Consider the following 21,234-nt stretch of genomic DNA (forward strand, 5'->3'; position numbering starts at 1 on the left):
TCCAGCCTTTTGAATTAACTACTTTGCTTCTTGAGCCCGGAGAGAGAACGATGTGAGAAGGGACTTTTTTCTCATTGCGGTTTGGCTCATCTGCAATGCTGAAAGCAACCAGGTTGTTAGCCAACACACTGTTTTGTATGAGCACCAAGCCTCTGATTTTCGAGTCACAACTATCAGTAAGTTAACTTCTATTACATGTAGAGGGAGCATTTTTACAGATTATTTGTCTATTTTGGAGCAATTGTCCTAACATAAATGAGGTCAAAGTTCCAATTCATACTGTTCCCTTGTAAGCGCTGTCACAATTTTCTTTTTTTTCTTACATCTTCATCTTAATATAGATATTACTCCACCATAAAAATCCAACAGAATCTATACCACCTGAATAAACATATTTTGAATTCCGCTCTTATACTGAACTTCATTTGGTAGCTGTAGCTGGTAAGTTAAGACTATCTTTTATTATAATGAAATACACTATCTTAAGGTATAGTGAGAAGAAAAAGAAGGGTCAAATTTAAATCGATGCAATCGTGGAACAAAATGTCGGCGTAACATTATCTGAAACTGGAGGTTTGAAATGAACTTGATCCGTAAGAAACATGGACAACGAGGACCACCTGCTTTGAATGGATTGCAGAAAATTTGCCACGCGCACCGCACCACTGCAACAGACATCAACTGCTAGATATAATGTCACTAAAGGTCTGAGAGTGGAGTAAAATACATTTTAAAATGAAATAAGGCCTGAGGAGGAGCAACAATGTCACGAGTGAGAAAACACAAGTGAAGGGGGGGATGAAGATGGAAAAAAAAGGCAAAAACCACACCAACGCTTTCTAGTCTGAAATGGAAAAAACACTGCTACTGTATTTCCGTTAGTCTTTTGTGTCTTTGGTCGTCTTTCTCACAGCCAGTCAGCATATTCCTTTCACCCTCCCACCTTCTCTTTGCCTTTCAAACGTTTTCTGCGGTTGGAAAGAATGAGAGGAGGGAGACATTAATGCTGTGTTTGGGAATATGTGTCAGTTGGCAAAATGGGGTCCACATGCTTGTCTACATGACCTATGTCTAGGATATGTACATGGCTTCCTCTGATTATTTTTTTATTTTATCTGTCTTTGTTTCCTTTCACCCCCATTAAATGGATTTCACTCCTCTTTTTATGAATGCTTTCCTTCCATTTTATAGTGCTCTATTTTGTACTCCCCCCGCCCCCGATGTTACGACAAGCGAATTAGACTTTAGTAACATCATACGACATCTCCTCTCAGCCTTAAATCCAAAGTGCATGCAGTACTCGGTGTGCGCGCGTGAGCATGTTGTAAGTTCAAATGCAGGTTTTGCTGCAGCGGTGGGAGTCTTTTGGCTCACCGCTTGGCATTTTAACTTTATTCCATGTCTTATTGCTGTAATAATGTAGACCAGCACGCGGATCAGCCGTAGACAGACGAACACATTTTTATTGATGAAAGTCTTGCTTGCACTCAGTCAACAAGGGTTGATAGGGAAAATTAAGTCCATTTATTGGCCGCAGATATTTTATACTGACGGTAATATAAACAGAGGTCCCCTGGCACTAATTCAATATAGGTTGCACATTTTTGGTTATCTATCTCCTTCGTCATTGAGTGAATTTTTGTCTGCATTCATGCTTGAACTAGAAGCCTCTCATCTGCGGATGTGTCAAACGTCACAGTGTTTAAAAGGTTGTGATGAATGGATGGAGGGTATAAAAATCGAGTAACAAAAATGATGCTCTTTTTTTTTTTGTAATCTTACCACAAATCCCCATGTGTCAGCAAACCTTAGCAGCGTTTAGCCCACAAATAATGTCGCCCTGCCCTCTTTCACTGCTCTCTTGCTCTCTCATCCCTCATCCGCTTAGTGGAGCATAAGTGCATGCAGTGGAAATAACTGAGCCAATAAAGACAATGCCAGAATCCATCCACTCCCGTGCTTCAGATAGTTCCTAATGAATCAAGCGGGTACGGATGTCGAGCGATGACGTGCGGGGAGAGACGACTTGATACAACGAATGCTACGGATGGCTGACCGTGTGGTGTATGATGGCGCGGTAGATTTGGGAGGAGAGGCCAAAAGTTAAAAAGGAGAACATTCTTCAACTTTGGGGAGGGACCGGACACGGCTCAAGGAGGTACCTCGTGATTTCTTTCTAGGAGTCTTGCCACAATCAGAATCCCACAATTAGATCATTAGATGTAATATTGAAATGTTGTACCCAACCCATACTTTGCTTTTGACAAACTAGAATATGGGTATCTATAAAGGAGACCGCGTCAGTGCTGATCCAACTTCGCAGTGTTATACTGCTGCAAAAACAAAACTCCTCAAACACTTGCTATGAAAATCCATCCATCCATCCATTTTCTGAGCCGCTTCTCCTCACTAAGGTCGTGAACCCCGGTCCTCAGAACTGTGAGGCAGACCTTCTAACCAGTCGGCCATTTTGTTTGTTTGTTTGTTTTTTTAAACTGCGTGATTTTTCATTATGTTCCTTAAATTCATATTGAATAATGCATGAAATAAAATGAATTCATCTTGACTACGCCAGGTATTAAGGTGTTGAGCCAATAACCAAATGTTAGGCCTTTGTTGAGGTTTAATTCTAATTCCTCAGCAGAAAGCTCTGAAGCCCTCAACTAAATTGTCTTTTAACGTATTTGGTGAATGGAGCTTTCATTTTTCTTTTATTTTTAATTCTAAAAATACTTCCTTATTTTTGGGACATACACATGCTCACACACATCTTCCGTATCCAGAGCCTTGCATTCCCAGCACAGACAGTGAATTGCGTCATGTCCAATTTCACCACACCATGTCTCCCTCAAGGCTCTCACGGTTTTACGACAGACATTTCAGTCCTCTGTGCTTCAATGCGACATTTAAAAAAAAATTATAATTGTTTTAGCTTTATTATTTTCTCTTTTCATGGTGAAGCATTTATGATCATGTTTTTCAAGGCTGTCATCTTAATTTAGTCCCACCAGGCAAGTGTATGAATGGCTCCGATGTATGAGCAGCTTGGAGCATCAACATCTATTCTCGTTGAAAATGCAGGCACATGCTGCTCCGTGGCCCGGTTTCTCGTGCCACATGCCGCTCATACGGTGTGTGTAGAATTGCTTTCATTCATTGAAGTTTAACAGAAAAAAGGTCAACTTTTTTTTTTTTTTTTTTAAATAAAGTACTTTAAATACAACCGCAGCTGAGAACAAAGTGCTTTACACATAAGAATAAAAAAAAGACATACAAACAATTTAAGGTAAAACATTTTTAAAAAACACTAAAACGGATGCTGAGTCTGGGAAGGAAAGGTAAAAATGACATTTGCCTTAGGAATTGAGCTCTATAGAAGATCCCATGTCGAATGATCCAAACGTGAGGTCTCTATGAACGCTTGGCCAATCAGAGTGAAACTTTTTTCCATATTTCAATTCAGAGGATGAGCGATTCAGAGAAAAGCTGATTTACATGTTGCATATTAATGAGGAATCCTGCTATCTCAACTGCAAGGTGAAAAAGACCAACTCGATTAGCTTAAAAAAAAAGGACATTTTGGGCATTTTCATCTCAAATGATCTTGCAAACCCAATTTATCATTTTGAATGCTTTAATACTCTTTGTGATGAAAAGCATCACTCATGTCACTCTACTCTACTTCTCCAAATGCATTCTCCTCGGCTAACTACTTCTACGTCGACTTGCTGCTGTTGGTTATGCATATTTGGTGTCGCCAAGAAAAAGGTTGAAGCGTCTACAAGTTTATTTTACAGTCGTTTTTCCGGATTAAGTCTGCACAAGTGCAGTAAGAAGATGGAATAGTCCATTGCATGAGAAGCGAGGGGGGGCGCAGTCGCAACGATTATCATAGATTAGACATTCTAATGTTTTTTTTTAAGCATGTGAATTAAGACTAAAATGATAATAATTACTTTAAATTGAAGACAACTTAACTAATCAGTTTTTATGAGACGTTTGGGAGCCCCTGGAAATCTCTGAGCCCCAGGTAACTGCCTATGTTTGCCTAATGGGAAGTACACCCCTGACTGTAGCTGAAATATTTCCTGAGCTAAAGGTTAAAGGTAATCGTAAAGTATGGATGCCCTCTCAATGTATAATATAAATATGATATGAGCCTCCGTCATTTGCTGCACAGGAACACCAGTGGGGGACTCCCAGGATAAATACCCACGTGGTATTTGCCTATTGAACAATTTACCAGACGAAATTGATGTGGCTATTAAGGGAAGGGATCTCGAAAGCCAAACGGGCTGCAACTGGAGCCTCTATGGATTGCTTCAATAAAACCCGGCAATAAACAATATGGAGGCGGGGGACTCTGCCATCAATCAAAGGTAGGCATGATGCATTTACGCATTATAATAGCGTGAATTCTTCTTATCAACCAAGCAGCTATAAGGCCATAATCATCTATATACATTGCTGTCTTTAGCATGCAGTCAGCTATGAATCAAACAGTGTGAGGCAATGAGGATGGAAGGAGAGAGCTAAGGAAAGGCCACAGGCCTGGAGGCAAGATGCTCGAAAGATCAGAGGCAGGCCCCCGACCGGTGATGTCATCAAGGGATCTCCCTTGGAAAAACTAGGAGAAAAGAAAGAGCCATGCAGGGGAAGATTTTGAGACGGGGGAAAAAAAGAGGGGCAGTCTTGGGAATTAGCAGCGGCAAGAGAGGGGAGGGGAAAAGTTGGACACCCACTCTCGCCGTGACTTTTCCTCTTCTTCCTTTTCTGCGTGGAAGACGCCTCGAGACAAAAAGTCACAAAAAGGATCAAAGGAACTCAACGCACTGGATTACTTTTCGACTTCCATCGGATCTATATGTGCAAATGTACGCGTTTATTGGCGGATTCGTGCAATTTACAAGTTCGTGGATTTAATCCAAAGTTTTTTATAAGGTATGTATTAATGCGCTGTTAATTGCATGACACGCGCATAACGATCCGTGAAAGGGGATCAGCAACAGCAACGTTCTGTGGGAATTGTTTTCTAGCAACTAGTCCTTCAACTGTTTGGCAAAGAGCAGTTGGGAAAAAAATAACTACAAAGCATTTGCAAAAAAAAAAAATGGGGAAAGAAAAGTTCCTGTCAACTTTAGAGAAGAAGAATCATATTTTATTGTCAATAACTTTGCAGCATGGTGGTACCCTAAGATACTGTTTTTGCACCATTGATGTTTTTTTTTTTGTTTTTTTTTTACAATTTGGAAACCTACCTCCACCTATTTTGCCCAAGTTAAAAGTGTAAAGAGCTGTGATTTTAATAATTTGCCCTATGGGAGTGTCTAATCAAGTATTACTGTAACCCTATTCCTGACGGTGTAGTTTGTAGAGCTGCTGGCTAAAGTGATGTGCGTCGATGCTTTATTCTTTCCATATTAGTATTATGAAAGCCAAATTTGATGTCGCCAAGATGTTGCTGACTAAGGCTTGCATGGAAGCATGGAAAATAAAACGACACCCGCGCTGTGGCATAGTAGAGAACTCGTGTGTGTGTGAACTAGTCACTGCAATGAACAAAGAGCAATGTCAGGCTTCAAAAGTATCTTGTAAAAGTTGGTTGTGATCGCAAAGTCACTTCTGCTTTCTGCTTTCGTCAGCCCCTTCATGTTTGCTGGCTTTTGAATCAATGCCCTTGCAATCCCCTTGCTTGTACTTCCCTGAGGTGTTGAGTTTTCAGCATTTGAATTGACAGTTTCTGCTATTAAATTATCATAACATATGAAAAAAAAAAAAAAGTTGCTGTATGGCTGAGAATCTCCGGGCCACTGTCGAGCCAAGGTTATGCAGCCATGAGAACATGACATACTGTATTTGTATCGTCATTAATTTAAAGTCACATTTGATCCTGAACTCGCTATTTTCCACCCATGCAGTTGTGGCCAAAGAAGAAGAAGAAGAAGAAGAAGAAGAAAAAGAAGAATCACCTTTCTTGTCATGAACATGCATGGATGCACATGAAATTTGTTCTCTGCGTTTTACCCATCACAGTGAACACACACACTTGTTAGTGGGTTTTTTTAAAGAAGAAAACTGTAGCCTCATTTTGGGGCCATTACTCCTTTGAGTCTTTGTTTATTCAGGCCAGCAGTGCATATATCATCAGAAATCAGTGTAGAAAGCATTCCGGTGAGGCTGACCCAGCCATGCATATTATGGGCATTGGGCCAACCAGTTTATGTCATGAGAGGATTTCTTTTTTCATACTGTAAGCGGACATATTGAAAGTGTCCATGTCTACGGTAACTTGAGACAGTCTGGAGTAGACTCCCTCTGAGGATTGCCTGCGATTAACTGTCCTGCCTTTTCCCCCCCTCCTTCTTCCTCTGCAACTTTGCTGGCCTGTTTCTCATTACTGAATATTCAAACTGTTGGATACTTTCCAGAATGTAAAACTCGTGAAAACTTGCCTCAGCCTATCCTGAGTGCAGCACACTTTGGGGTATTGCCTCAGCTAGTTTGTAAGTTTCTATTGCTCCCAATTATTGCTTATGTAGAGGAATCTATCAAAGCTTGGGGTATATTTGCTTTAGTTTATTCCAACTCCAATGCAGTAGAAGAGCAAGTGTGCAGGCCTGTTAGCATTAAGTCTTTTTGTTTTTGTGAGAGCCTTAAATAAGTACTTGAATAGATGTCTTCTCAAGCAACAGCCCATAAAGTCAAATCCTTTTGTGGGACCATACGAAGCGCTGTTGTTCATCCTAAAAGGGTCTACAGTCAGCCCAATGGGAAATCTGCTGAGCAGGATGTTTCTTTGATTCGAAGAAAAGAGAAACAGCTGCAAAAGCAGTTGACCTGATGAACTATTGCCTGACTGACATATGCTGTATTTTTGTACCAATGTCTCCACAGAAATGTTGTCCAAACAGCTAGCTACTAACGTCCTTGAGTTTTACTACTATATGTCCTCCTCGCAGGCTGTAGCAACGACATCTAAACAAGCTGTCACTCCTGTCTAAACAAGTACAATGATGAATTATGTGTCTAAAATTTGCAAAGCACAGACCACGCTTACCTGGCCATGAGTTGTAGTGGAAATTATGAGACAGTTGGTCTTGGATTGAAAGAAATATGTCAATTGTATCGGTGACAGGTTTATTATTGGTCATTGATCCTCCTGTGGCTTCAGGATTTTGCCTCAAAACAGGCATTTTCCCTCTCGTAGTATTGACTTCTCTTGCAGTAACCTAAACATTTAGTTTTTTTGTTAATGTGCTTAGGGAGAGTGCGGCGGCAAAGACCAGTGGCCCGACTTTATCTCCTCTCGCCAGCTTCGTGGTTCTGAAACTCAGGAAGCTTAACAAAATGTATTTGGATTACAGCCAGAAAATTATAGCAATGAGCTGTTTCGTATGCATCACTCTCTGGAACATGATGCATTATGTATTTGTGAACTTACTTATTATTATGATTATGTGCTATCTGGCTGTTTATAATGGCTGCAGGTTTAGAGTTCTCAAACAGCCATCGGAGGCTTTGATTAACCTTCTTCCCATCCAGGCGCAGGGGGAAATGTAGTTCATAATGTTTCCCTCACTGTTATTTTACAATAAAATTGTTTTGCACAGGGATGGAGTGTACCTGTGAAAATAAAGTGCTGTGACCAAACATTTCATTAGGCTTTAAACATGGAAAGCTGTCCTTTTTAACATAATACAAACAAGGCAATGAAGTACACCTGTGTTAACAGCAGCCAAAACTGAACATATTAATCAGAATAACGTGGGGCAAGACAATTTAGGAACATCAATCTATCCATTCGTCAGCATTGAAGGTATGTATCATTAAGTACAGTACAGTAATATTGACATTAAAGTTTGGTAGGTTTTCCTCTTCATGTTAACGTTTGGATTCTACAGCAGCAAACTACTTGGACAAACATAACAGGATGACTGGTTCCACATAAAATATATTATTCTATAGCATCATAACAGCATTGATATGGACGTTAGCTTGATCAAATTCTGCATTCTACAGTTGTGCTGCAACGCACTATCCACAGCACCCGGCTGCAATGCAGTCGGCGGTCAGGTCACGCTAAATGGAAATCACGGGCCGTATTCTCGACCAGGCAGGGCCACACTAAAAAAAAAAGAAAAAAAAAAAAAAACCCTCAGGGGGGCACCGAGGTGGAGGTCATTGCTCCCGAAAGACAGGACAGGTGTGTCGACGGGAGACAATCTGCTCACTCGCCTGCCTTGAGGGCGCCGCTGTACCTGTAAACACTGCAGAGTTATGAGCTTCTCGCACATGCTGGGGGCAAATTCGGGTCAGTGGATGATGTGTTAATGTGAGTCAGAGTGGATGGATGGTGTGGTTTTGTGTGTGCGTTGTCATGTTTATCTGCGAGAAGAAGGTAAGGCGACTGTGGAAACTGAATATGAATGGTTTGGTAGAAATAGCTTGAGTGGATCTGGCCTTTATTGTTGGGTCACAAGCAAACATCTGGTGCAACACTTCCATGACTCATCCAGAAGTTAATTTTTTTTTTTTAATTTTTTTTGGTGATTTGACTACAAACTTTGTACAATGCCTGTGAGAATGGACCAACAAGTGCACATACTAATGATGCTTATTTAATAATCCCTGGTTTATATTTCTTGCTCATTTTTTACTCAACTGATGCATGCTTATGGCATATTGTATTTACATGCATGTGTTTTTTTTTTATGTTGCTGAAGCCCAGTGAAAGGCCAACCAGATGGATGGGCTAATGATGATGATCAGACTTGATGGACTTACGCTCCTTAATTAGCGACATTGAGGCTAATTCATATGCCTCTAACAAAGCCTGCACCATAGTACATCATTAACACATTGACTGTGACTGGCTCATAAATAAACATCAACATTTATTGGAGACTGACGGAGTGGCGCATCATTATGGAGGTGTAAACATGCAGAAGGGTGTGCATGTAGAATACTGGTAGGAGCGTGACGTTTTTGTGTGCGTTCATCCGTCAGGTGGAGGCTGAGGTGAGGCGAGACGGGTGAAAGCATGTGGTTTCTTTGCTCCTGCCTGACTCTGCTGGCCGTCAGCCTCAGATCCTGTGAAACGCTTCCATCGGAGCAAGGTGAGCATCCTAATTCTGCTCTAAGAATAACGTGGTCATGTGAATATACACTCAAGAACGTAACCGAAAATCATTCTTATCCTAGCTAGCCACTGTTATTCAGATTGGCACTGCTGAAGATGTAAACTGATACCTCTAGCAGCAATCAATGCCCCCCCCCCCCCAATTATTTCTTATTTAGCAGCACGTGACCGAAAGCACTAAATACAAAACATAAAATATCTTAACTGTTCCAACTGATTGCATCTCTGGTCACTTCATTAAAGTTCCTTCTCCTACCATTAAAAAAAGAAAAAAAGTATTGCTTGAGCAACTGGTTCATCTTTCTAACCCTGAGCCGATGCGGCTCAACGCTTCGTGTTATATGGAGCATAATTATGGATTACTTTGTTTCAGCTGCTGGCTGTTAGCGGCAGGGTGGTCACTCTGTGGCGAAAATATGCGGCCGCCTCTCTCTTCAGGAGCCCTCAGTCATTCTCAATGTGTTGATTGACTGACCTTCTTTCATACAGTGACTGTCAGGATTGTGGGTAAAGAGGTGAACATATTCTCTTTATTCCTCAATGTATTTATTTCGTTCGAAGCAGTCACGCTTCGTCTTCGTGCTCTCGGGGGCAAACTCGTGATATCACTTGGGTGCAATGGCAGTCCCTCGCAGCTCCTGGAGCTTCAAAACAAGCTTTGAGGAGCCCCTCTTGGGACACCCTCATTGGCTAGTCAGACGAGACTGCGCCAGCTTGCTAGCGCCCTTGAGGCTTCCGCCGGAGTGGTTTGAGAGAAAGTAATGTCTCAAGTGCAGCCGTAACATTTTTACTACAGCAAGTTACACAAAAATGCTGTCATGACTATTCCTCTGACTCATCCAAATCTCAATTTACTGGTAATTTGCTGACATTACATCTGTGGAGCAGGTTTAATTAAAACTGGTGTTGAAGAATCGTGCTGCAGAACCGCGGCATATCACCCTAAGCAACCGGTCCTCTCGGGCAAATCAAATTGCTTTGGTAAAGTGAGATGTTTTTGTGCAAAACAGACTCTCTGCAGTCTGAAGTTATGATTTATGTTGGAATTATCCCTATTGTCACTGTCTAAACTGCATTGTGTTTTGTGCTGCTACCTGTATGTGTGCCAAACAAAAGTGAAAAGCTGCTTTATTTGGATTCAGGATATTTGAAGCATGTTTAATTTCCGTGCATGAGAGGGTCACGGTTTGCCTTGGTGGCACTTTTCAGATCATTATCAGTCTTGCTATCACTTTTTCAGCATTTGGCTGAATGTGAGCTTTTGGTACTTTCACCATTCATTCTGACACTTATACATCATCAATACACATTAGTGCTAAAGTTATCAAAGTCGGACGTGTGAACAATACTTTGAAAGAGCTTCACCATAATCCTTTCCACCCATCATTTTGGTGCAAGGTAATCATGGTTTTAGTTGCCCAAAGAATAGAATAGTTTTAAAAACCCAAATCTAATCTGGCCTTTCCATTCTTGAGTGCGACCACTGACCAGCACTTTGAACTTTGTGGTAAAACTTCAGTATTTTAGTCCCGAAGATTTCGGTATCCCGAAGCACAAACTTAACCTAGTGAGATGCTTGCGGTTGGTCTATTTCTCCATGAACTTCTTGACCTTTTGAGTATTGTTGAGCCCAGCTGTTTATGCATTTTTTTCAATCAAATGCTTCTCTTTGACACATCATTTCTGTTCTGTTCTTATTGAATTGCGTTGAGGGCTCTTTAGACCACAAGTTCACACATATATCTGCTGATCTGATGCTCAGTCAACTTCCCAAAAATAGCAGATGCTGTATGACTATAAACATGTTTTGTGTGTCAAGTAGTTGTCTACCTCAAGCATATGATCAATTTTGAAATATGGCCGTAGCTGTGAAAACTAAAAATATTTCCCAAGAATCACTGTAGTGTAGTTAAGAAATGCTTCCTAAAATGACAAGCTTGCTCATGATATGAAATAAGGTATCGTCGGCCTCACCAGTCTTTTTGAAACTGAGAGCTACGTCCTTGGGTACTGCATCATGCGAAGGGTTACCCAGTTGATGCATAATTCTGAAACAACAAATTTGTTCAAATTACCTTTAATTTTATGTTATTGTTTAATGATTAATGATATCCATCTATGTAAAGACACTTATCATGGTAATGATTTCTCACAATAATTATCAACTCTGAGTTAACAAGGTGGGAAACATAAATATCAATATGCAACTGCAGTGTTTACATTTTCAAATGATCACTTCCATAACATTCCTGGAAAATCACAATGTACCATCATTTGTGAGCTACAGGCAGCAGGCTACTCATCTGGTCTTTGGGGGTACCATTTTGGTGACCTCTGGAATATTGCATGGTGTGCCCTGAAGACAATTTTTTTTTTTTTTTTATCTTATCTACTAAACCAATTTGTTTCTATCATGAACATTTTTCCATTATAATTATCCATTCTCTCTACCTTCATACGCCAACTGTAAGACAGAATGGATTTTTTAACATCTCAAATAACAGAAGTTTAGAGAGCTCTGAAAGCCTATGCGTGTATGTTCCAATAAAAATAAAATAAAATTAGGCCAGGGCCCCAAATGAGGGAGCTTACCCCTCCAAAGGGTTGCGTTTTATGTTTTTCCACTCCTCTGAACTGCACTTTTTATCTCTGGATAACGACCAGGAATGTTCATGCGTTCTCATTTGCCTATAAGCAAAAGTGTGACACTGTAATATATTGCAATCTTAGTTCCCCCTCTAAATTTTTATTACCTTCTTAGTATGTTATTTTCCATCCCCTCTTAGACAATGTAGAATCATTGTATTAAATCAACGACATCACGCATCAAACAGCAACCCCCCCCCCATGCGTTGTATGACTTTTATGGCCCGAGGTTGCGGAGAAGGCTCTGAGAGAGAAAGACTTTTTGCTGATCAGCAGCCCAGTTCAATTATCTGTGAATACCACACTGTAAAGCACGTTCAATAAGTCAGTATCCTCCCTTATTAAAACCCGCACGGTGTGGTCACACTTCTGACATCCTCTCCCTAATGAACACATTCTTACCCAGTGTATTATCCAAGGGAAGCTCACAGAGAACCTACTAGGTTTCAGTGACCTCTGCCACAGGCAGGCAGTGGAAGATAAGGGCACTCTTGCACCTTTTAAGATACAAGATAAGTTTGTCATATTTAGCATTTTGAAATATTTTCTTAGTCCATGTTGTTAAAGTGTTTGTATGCAAAATGTCTGAAGTATCATTGTTTCTTATGAATTCTCTCGCTTTGATTAATACATGCACAACTAGAATCCCACTGAGCAGAGGGCAAATTTGGTTGAACCATTCACAAGAAAAAGATCATGGAGCACCTAGCAGCATATTCCTGTTTTTTTGTCAGACAACACTGTTGGAACACTGGCAGTATCTGCTGTCAGCAGCATGTGCACTGAAAACAAAGAGAGACTAGATGACAATAAATGCCCTTTATTGTAACCACCAACGCAGTAGACCTGCTAACAACAACAAATAAACAAATCTAAACCAAAAATGCTTTTGTGCAAAACAGACACTCCGTGTTCAGTGAAAATCGCAAACAACATTGTGTCACTCATCTAAAGACCTAAAACGTCTTTAGCTGCTGTGTGTTGCATGATTGCGAGCGTATCATTACTCGCTTTGGCAGGACTCAACTGCAACTCTTTAAAAAGGAAGAAGTCTGTCCCATCCATTCAAGGCTGCATGCTGATACTAGCAGGAGAGTGCCCTTCCTAATTTGCACTAATAAGATTGTCAACAGGCAACTGCTCCCCTTTGATTGCAGCTAAAATAGAAATGGGCTTGAAGTTATGCCATGTGTCTTCTGCCAACTTCTAAAGTCCACAATACAATCGCCTGCAACTCTAAATATGTAGCAATATACCATTTCCCCAATGTGTTCATTTATACAACAGCAGGCCTAAATCCCTTTTAAATATAAGCTGTTTGAGTTTTACGTGGTCAAATGGCAATTTCATTAATGTAAAACAAAAAAAAAGTAATTCAGATTTTTCACTATAATAATAAATGTTAATGCAGCTATGATCATCCGCATTGAGAACAAGTCTGCTTTTGTAACCTCCCAAAGTTGTAACTTTTCTGTGAATTACATTGCACTTAAATCTAAAATATTTCTAAATCTTTATTAAAAATAAAATGCTTAGGCTGAACTTTGAACTCAATTATAAAATGAACATTTGATGTGTACTGCTGGAGGACGGTAACATCCCACAATGAAACGTTGTAGAAACAAACATTATTAATCCATTCATGTTCTATCCAGTAACGCTTGACTTCGAACCCTGACATACTTGGCAAATAAAGATGATTCTGATTCTGATTCTGAACCTCAGAACTGTGATGCAGACGTGTTAACCACAATCTCATTCATGATATCTGGACAATTGCACCACAGGTCAATCTTGGTTTCACTGAATTTATTTGGAAAATAAAGAAGTATTATCATGTAAAATGTGTTTTGAGGTCTCCTCCTTAAGTAACATATCTCCCAAACGTCTTTTTAACCCCTTCCCTCGTCTACTTTTTTATTATGCTCACTGATCATCTTCCCTACGTCTCATCGCCTTGTCAACTGTTGTTCAGCTTTTCTTGGTCCCGCCTGTCTTGCTCGCCTGTGGTCACGATCTCTCCACAGCCGACAAGGCTTTCATCTCAACACGGCGATGGGGTGAGGCGCTGATGAAAAACAAAAGAAGAAAAACAAAAGGATAAGCAGCAAAGAACTTTGAGATTTCTTGACATCAAAATGCCAGAATTGGGAGACGCTGAATGAAGATATAGACTGTGTTTATATATGTGCTGTATCTTTTTTGGTATGCCGCATAGATTTCAGTCTGTGCTGACTTTGCAGAAGCTGGTATCAGTGGAGGACCAAGTTAAAAATACAGTGTTTTGATTCTTTTTTTTTTCTTCTCTGTTTACCAATCCATCCTTATGTGACATCTCTTATCCGCACCTTGATTTGTGCAAGTAGACGACAACAACAGCACAACCTGCAGCGCATGCAGACGGGCCGCAATGTGCTACGCTTTGAATCATTGTCTAATGTCTTGGCACCGAGTTGAGCAGATGCTGCAGGGTGTCAAGATGAATAGGTGACGACTTACTACATTTTCTGTCACCGGCAGGCCTCTGTGAAATTCAATTCCTCATTCTTAATGATGCCATAATTTCTGCAGTAATTTTAGCCCCTGACATGTGGCATGCTTGGAAGCAGCTGTGGCCTGCTCTGGCTATTTCATCCAAACTCTCAATTACATTCAACTCCATTAAACTGAAGAAACGAGAACTCCAAACGGGGTGCACATTCATTCTCAGGGCCTAATAAAGCAGGTTGTTTCTTCAGGCTCCACTCTGTCTTTTTGTTTATTAGTCCCTTAATAATAAGGCCCGGTCTCAGCCTTGCTTCTGATTTAGCTTCATAAAGAAAAACACAAAAACCTTTAGTCAGTTAAATTCCCCACTGAGTGGCAATTGGTTCGCAGCTTCAACTACAGCAAGTTTGAAGCCTGGCTCCATTTTTATATTGGTTTTATTTGTACAACAAGAATGTTGATACCAAAGTATATTTCACCATAAGAAGATTAAGATTGATAAAAAAAAAAAAGATTAGTTTTTTTCTCCCCAAAAGAAATGTGAGCCTGGTATAATGTTTTGCTCAGGCCTATGATCTCGGCCCCAAAGAGATCAATTACTGTGCATCACAGTGATTCACAAGGTCCATGTCTCACTGTACCATATTTTCACGACCACAGGGTGCACCGTATTAAAAGGCGCAGTCTCAGTTATATTTCTGTATTTAACACATACATAAGGCGCACCGTATTATTGGGCGCAGGCATAGTAAAACATACACTAGCATGCATGCACGCTAAATCAATGTTTTTAAAAAGGCAGTGGGAGCAAAACTGAGTTCGGTTGTACTTTATTGAAGTATTAAACAATGTATTCATGTTATTTTTTGATCAATCCTCATCCACAAATCCATCAAAGTCCTCATGTTCTGTATCCGAAATGAACAGATTCCCATGTTCCTCCACGTAACTGACAGCTTGCAGTTTAAGCTGTGCTTCGTAAGCGTGTCTCTTCATCGGTGCCATTTTCGGGGGTCCTTAGCCAAACCGATGTTGTTTTGCACAATGCACATACCGGCGCTATATACCTACTGGGGGCATGCCTTTAGCGTCCTCCTTTCACGTGCACCCTTCCCCCTTTACGTACGCATGCTGTCCTCAGTCACGTTCGCCTTTCCTATATATAAGCAGCGTGTCAGCAGGAAATGCTCCCAGTCAACAACATTTATAGATTTTGGAACTCGGTGCACACACAAGGCGCGCCGCATTATAAGGCGCCCCGTCCATTTTGGAGAAAATGTAAGACTTTTAAGTGCGCCTTATGGTCGTGAAAATACGGTAATTGACCATTTTTTCCCCCCACACATCACACATCCTCCCACCTCACCTCCTTTTTAGTCTGTCAGGCTGAATTGACTGGCAGCAGTTTCTTTTTCCTGTAAAACCACCCTGCCCCCCCTTTGACACAAGGTGAGAACATGTCCATCAAGCGCAGTGCGAGACAACCTGTCAAACTGAGCTGTGTTCCTCTCAGCGTAGCTTTGGCCTCATTTCATCCAGCTCAGTGTGGTTTACTCTCCTTTTGGACTTCATTTTACAGCCTAACCCTCTTATCCCCTTTTCTCCAGATCAATATTTCTCTGTACATCTCAATTGTAGCCACTGTACGTCATCGACTAGAACAAGGTGTACTAAGACAGTACTGTTGACATGCATTATCTTCTCATCTTGTCAACTGAAGAATTTATCAAATTGCTTTCCTTGTCTAACCTTCAGCTGACTATTTTTCTCTCCAGATGTACAGTGCCCATCCTTACAAGTGGATGAATGGAAGTTCCCTCATTCACCCAGGGACAATATCACAGGTGATACTTTTCCTTGCATGCAATTTATCAAATTTCTTTTCTTTTTTTTTGTGAGAGAATGTTGACGAAGGCCACTGCCGTTCACAGGTTTTAATTTGGTGAGGCGGTTCTCCCTTCTCAAGAATCAAGACGTCAAGAAGATCCGCAACCCACGCGGACCCATCATCCTCCGTTTGGGCAAGACTCCCCTCATTCGCCCCACTGAGTAAGTTTAACCGAAGGCTCCTTGTTTGTGTCTTGGCCTTTAACGCTCCCCCACAGCGAGCAGCCCACAAAAATGCAGAGTTCACAACTGTGGAAGTCTGATTCACACAGAAAGTTAAAGCAGATTATGTTTTGCGGTGTTGTTTCTTTTCATGCCATTACTGACCAGAATGCTAGGAAGCCTCTGAACTTCCTCTCAACATGTCAACACTGTCCAGTGGCTGTTGTGTACCAGCTTTAGTTAGTCAGTTTCACAGAATTTAAAGAAAGCAACTTTTTCTTTGAACTGGAAAGTAAGTAAGTAGTAGACTTGCATGCATTGTTTTATTTTATTTTTTATGCTGCCATGAGCCATATCCGAATTGGACAACACTGGAGGGAAAAAAATAATAATCAGAATTATGTCACTTGATCGATGCTGTGTAACTGTCTGAATGATATCTCACATGCTGTTTTGCAGTTTCTTGGCTCTCTTTGTGTGCATCCTCCCAGAAATTGAAGGGAAATGCTTTTATGGGTCTTAAGTAAAGAAGACTTTCACGATCGTTCAGGCACAATTTTCCCTTCATTTTTTCATTTGCTTCCGTCATTCACCTTCGCCCACGCACTGCACAAAAATGTCTCTGGCCCTTAGAAAATAAGAGTGCAGGCAGGAGGGAGAAGGACGATCAAAGGATGTTGCGGTGACAACAGGAGTGTTAAAGGTTCCAATCCAGGCAATAAGTCAATACATCAAGAACAAACCCTGAGGCTTGTTCTCTGGCTTTCGCTCTATGCGTGCGATTACATGCTTTTGTGCTTATGTGCTAAATCTGTCTCAGTGTGCTTCTACTATATAAAACATGGCGTGCTGTCACTCAAGCAGCTTTTTAATTCATCCGCAACAAGCCTGACAGAAGGCTGAGATGTATGTACACTAATGGGAGACTAATGGTTTGCTTTGTATTAGAGGCTAATCGACTCACAAATGAGTGACAGCAAATTCAAGCCACTTGTTTCTTGGCGGTCTCATTTCTTTGTTGCCAGTGAAATGGCCACCGCTCAGCAAAACAGGATTTGATTGCTTTAGGGCTGTTTCTTTTATGTCGCTGGAGTGCATCAAAAAGAGGGAAAAGCAATTGTCTGATATCAGGGCTCGCGGTCCAGATCGCAATCAAAATATTTCACATGCATTAGTCCTGCATTATACAGTGCAAAGTGCAATTCAAAACAGGAAAAAAAAGGCATTGAGGCTAAACATCCTAAGAAAGCTAAAACAGGATCAATTGCCTAGCATGATGATTTTTTTTGTTTATGCATTAAATGTGTTATTGAGGTCGATGGCAGAATTAGTCAGTGGGAATAACTGTTGAATACATTTTAAACAGAGTCTGCATCCTGTAAAAAAAAAGTATGTGGATTTCTGGTGCAAAATGCCTCTGAATACAAAAGAGCAAGATGTGGAAGTGGATTGAAAAACAACAATGAAACAATGAAACATTGTATACTGGAGCTATTTTATATTAACACAAGTCTCAAACCTCAGCCACCAGTGGTTTCACCCTGGATAAGATAAAAATTATTGGAACTGGATGGAAATATAAACTATGATCTTTCCAGTGACCGGATTCCAAAATGAGTAAAAACTATAAGATGATATTCAAAATATACTTGTATTTATTTTTTTACGGGTTCACTACAAACATGATGTTTGTAAAATTATGGTGATTCTCGTCAAAAAAGTGACAGCGATGCTTACAATGTACACGAAATGAGAGTTGCTATTTGTTACTAATTTCAAAAAAATTTCTTCTACCCATCTTCACCCTTTGTAATGTCTTGTAGCTGGACATTTTCCATATGATCTTCCTTCCGTCATAAATCACTTCATGGGGTAGGAAACCATCAGCCAACATCGACCCTTCTGAGTGTCTGTGTGGTATGTGTGCAAAACAAAGACATGGCTGTAGGATTTTTTAAAGTATTTGCCATCTCAGTGGGCATGCATTTCACCGGGGTTATTTGTGAACCCTTCACCCCTCAATACACCTTCATGCAGTGAATAATCCTCTGTGTGAATTTGTGTGTTTAGGTGCCCTTGACCAAACTGAGGGATGTAGCTTGCTGGGCTGTATCTGGTATGAAAATTAGTGCCAAAGGGTTATGGACTCATTGTGTGCTGTGCATTGTAATGTTGGCTCTATGCTCAATATAAGATAAGCTAAGATAAGATCACATACTGTAGGTACAAACCATCACCCACCATGTCATTTTACCTTCAAGCAGATCGGAGGACATTTGAACCGCCCAAAAAAATCATTTTAATTTGAAAAAAGCTGAACTAAATCTGATGGTAGCCTTTTTGTTTTTCATAGTCTTATTCTCAGAAGCCTACTGTATTTAAAAAAAAAAATACTTTTTCCTCTACTAGAACACATGCTGTATGATACATTTATACCTCCTTTATATCCCCAAACATCCAAACCCTAAACCTTTGCTGATCTATCATGTAGCGACGGTAATTATATTTTTTCTGTCATTTAAAATGGCTTTTTTGGGATTAAATTGTGAACACATTTAACCCCTCAATGCTCTCCTGATTCTTGCTCCGTTACTGCTTTATTCAAGATTTGGCTGTCTTCACACCAAAGACAAAAAAATAAAAAACAATGTGACATTTTAGTTTAACATGATACTGTTCAAAGGAGGCTTTGACATTTTAATGGTGCTATGCTTGTGGAATAAAAAAAAAGTGAACTAAATGTGAAATGTTAACTAAAGAGGTGCTGGTGTGGGCAATTATTTTTGAAGGCTTTCGAATGTGCCAGTACACATTCAGTGTGTTGTACTTGCAATTTTGACAACAAATCCGACAGGTTCCTGCTTTAACCATCGGATCACCATTCTCGGAGGATGTGAACTTGTTGAACTTTAGTTATCGTCCGGGATGTCTTTGATTTGTTATCTTGGACCCTCAGGTTGTTTATGGCCTCCTGGACAGTAGCAAGACCTTCCACTTTCAATGATCTTTTGTTACCCCTTGTCCTGAAGAAATCGCTTCCCATGTGAATCAGCTGCATTTTGAATAATGTATCCAGTCAAAACTTTTGTAGTTTTCAGAACTAATAGTCTTACTTTGTCATTAACAATTGTCCCACAGCTAAAATAAACGTAAATTATGTGTTGCAGTGAGGTGTTTCCTGAAGGCCTTCCTGATGAGTTCACTCTGATATTCACCTTGGCATTAAAGAAGACTGCCCTGAGGGACACCACCTACCTCCTCCAGATATCTGATGAGCAGGGATACCCTCAGGTTTTTTCTTCTTAGAATAGCCTTTATCATCGCACTCTTAGAGCCACATTCCCTCCCTTCTTCCCCTCAACATCCCTATTCCATTCCCCTGTCTCTATATCTCACTTCCACAATATATTTTCTCATTTATCATCATTTCTCATACAGTTACCTTTGTTAACATTTATTTATTTTTATTTTTTTTGCTGCAGCCCAAATCTCCTTTCCATCGTCACTTTGTCAAACCTTTACAATTCTTCCCAGTTTCATTCCAGCTGCCTAAACCCACCTTATTCCTCGTTTGAATCATCTCTCTCGACATCTTGCTCGTGCTCGTCCATTCAATCATGTTCTGCATTACTGTATTCCCCTTCTTTGAAATCCATGTATGTGTAATGCATGATGAAGCACAGGGATTCCTCGGAGTACCTATAATCACTAGAAGCCAGATTTAAATACTCGATATATATGATGAATGGAGGCCAGGTCTCCTCATTAGGAATGATTTATTGGGTCTACTGCTCGTGTGTGTAATTAATGTCTTCCTTTTTAAATCATCCCTGTGTGCGTGTGTGTGTGCGCGTTTGTGTGTGTGTGTGTTCTACACCTCCGTGAAGTGGTTGTCGCATGTAGATATTACTCTTAGTTGACACTGATGCCTGTCGGTTTCAGATTTAGTAGCCTCAAGTAGTTTTGAATATTTATATGTCTGTGTTTTGGCAACCACAACTCCCGTTCTGATGACATTCTTCACCATCAATGTAGCTTTCTATAGACCTCAACGGTCCAGATGGCACCCTGTCGTTGAGAGCCAGACGGGCAGACGCCACAGGTGACCTGGTGAGCTGTGTTTTCACTAACGAGGGTGTGGGATCTCTCCTGGACTTACGCTGGCACAAGGTGGCCCTCAGCGTCCAACAAGATTCTGCCTCCCTCCTCGTGGACTGCAGCCCCGTCGAGACGCAGCCCCTGGAGCCCCGTGAAAAACTGCCCACCGATGGACATACTCTGCTGGGCATTCGGGCTACAGACGCCAGGCCTGTACTGGTAAGGTTGTTCGCTGAATCTCCTACAAGCTCCAAATATAATATGCAGTGCGTGACTGTCATTTTTAATTGGTTTATTGAATGCGTTCGACAAAACTATCTCAAGCACAAGTCTTTAAATGCTAACAGTTTTACACGCTCCTTAAACCTATGAGGGTCATTAAGATTTATAGTGAACTTTATTGGCGTAATGGACATTTCTAATGAATTTTAATCAATTCATTTGTTGTTGTTTTTTTTAAGATACTGCGTTGGGTAATTTCTCAACATATTCTGGCCTGCTCTGTTCTGTTTAGTCAGAGAAACCTTTAGTTTGACTGTTTTAACACCTATTAAACTATTACACACCTTACTCTTAATTCAATCTTTGTTTATACTTTACCATAAAGACGGATACGACATTTGTTTCTGGGATTGAACATACAGAACGTAAAGTGACTTGGTGGTTCTTTATAAAAATAACACACCCTTGGTACACTTTTTTTTTTAAAGCATATTAGGCTATTTGAATTGTCTCCATTGGACAATGAGAGAATAACATTTGTTCGAAAATCCCTTTGCTCTGACAAATCTTTCTCTTTGCACGTGTGTATATTA

General features: G+C 40.5%; 1 protein-coding gene across 1 annotated transcript in view; it reads left to right on the forward strand.

Moving 5' to 3' along the window:
* The first annotated feature begins 4,704 nt into the window (after positions 1–4,704).
* The window catches only part of col16a1 (collagen, type XVI, alpha 1), a 42,159-nt gene continuing 25,629 nt past the window's right edge, over positions 4,705–21,234 (forward strand). The window contains 6 exon segments of the mRNA XM_061665713.1: positions 4,705–4,941; positions 9,007–9,116; positions 16,048–16,116; positions 16,204–16,321; positions 19,489–19,612; positions 20,357–20,638. Of these exon segments, the coding sequence (XP_061521697.1) occupies positions 9,041–9,116; positions 16,048–16,116; positions 16,204–16,321; positions 19,489–19,612; positions 20,357–20,638 (669 nt within the window). The 5' untranslated portion in view covers positions 4,705–4,941; positions 9,007–9,040.

This window comes from Phycodurus eques, chromosome 20 (assembly GCF_024500275.1).
Source record: "Phycodurus eques isolate BA_2022a chromosome 20, UOR_Pequ_1.1, whole genome shotgun sequence".
NCBI classification, from domain to species: domain Eukaryota; kingdom Metazoa; phylum Chordata; class Actinopteri; order Syngnathiformes; family Syngnathidae; genus Phycodurus; species Phycodurus eques.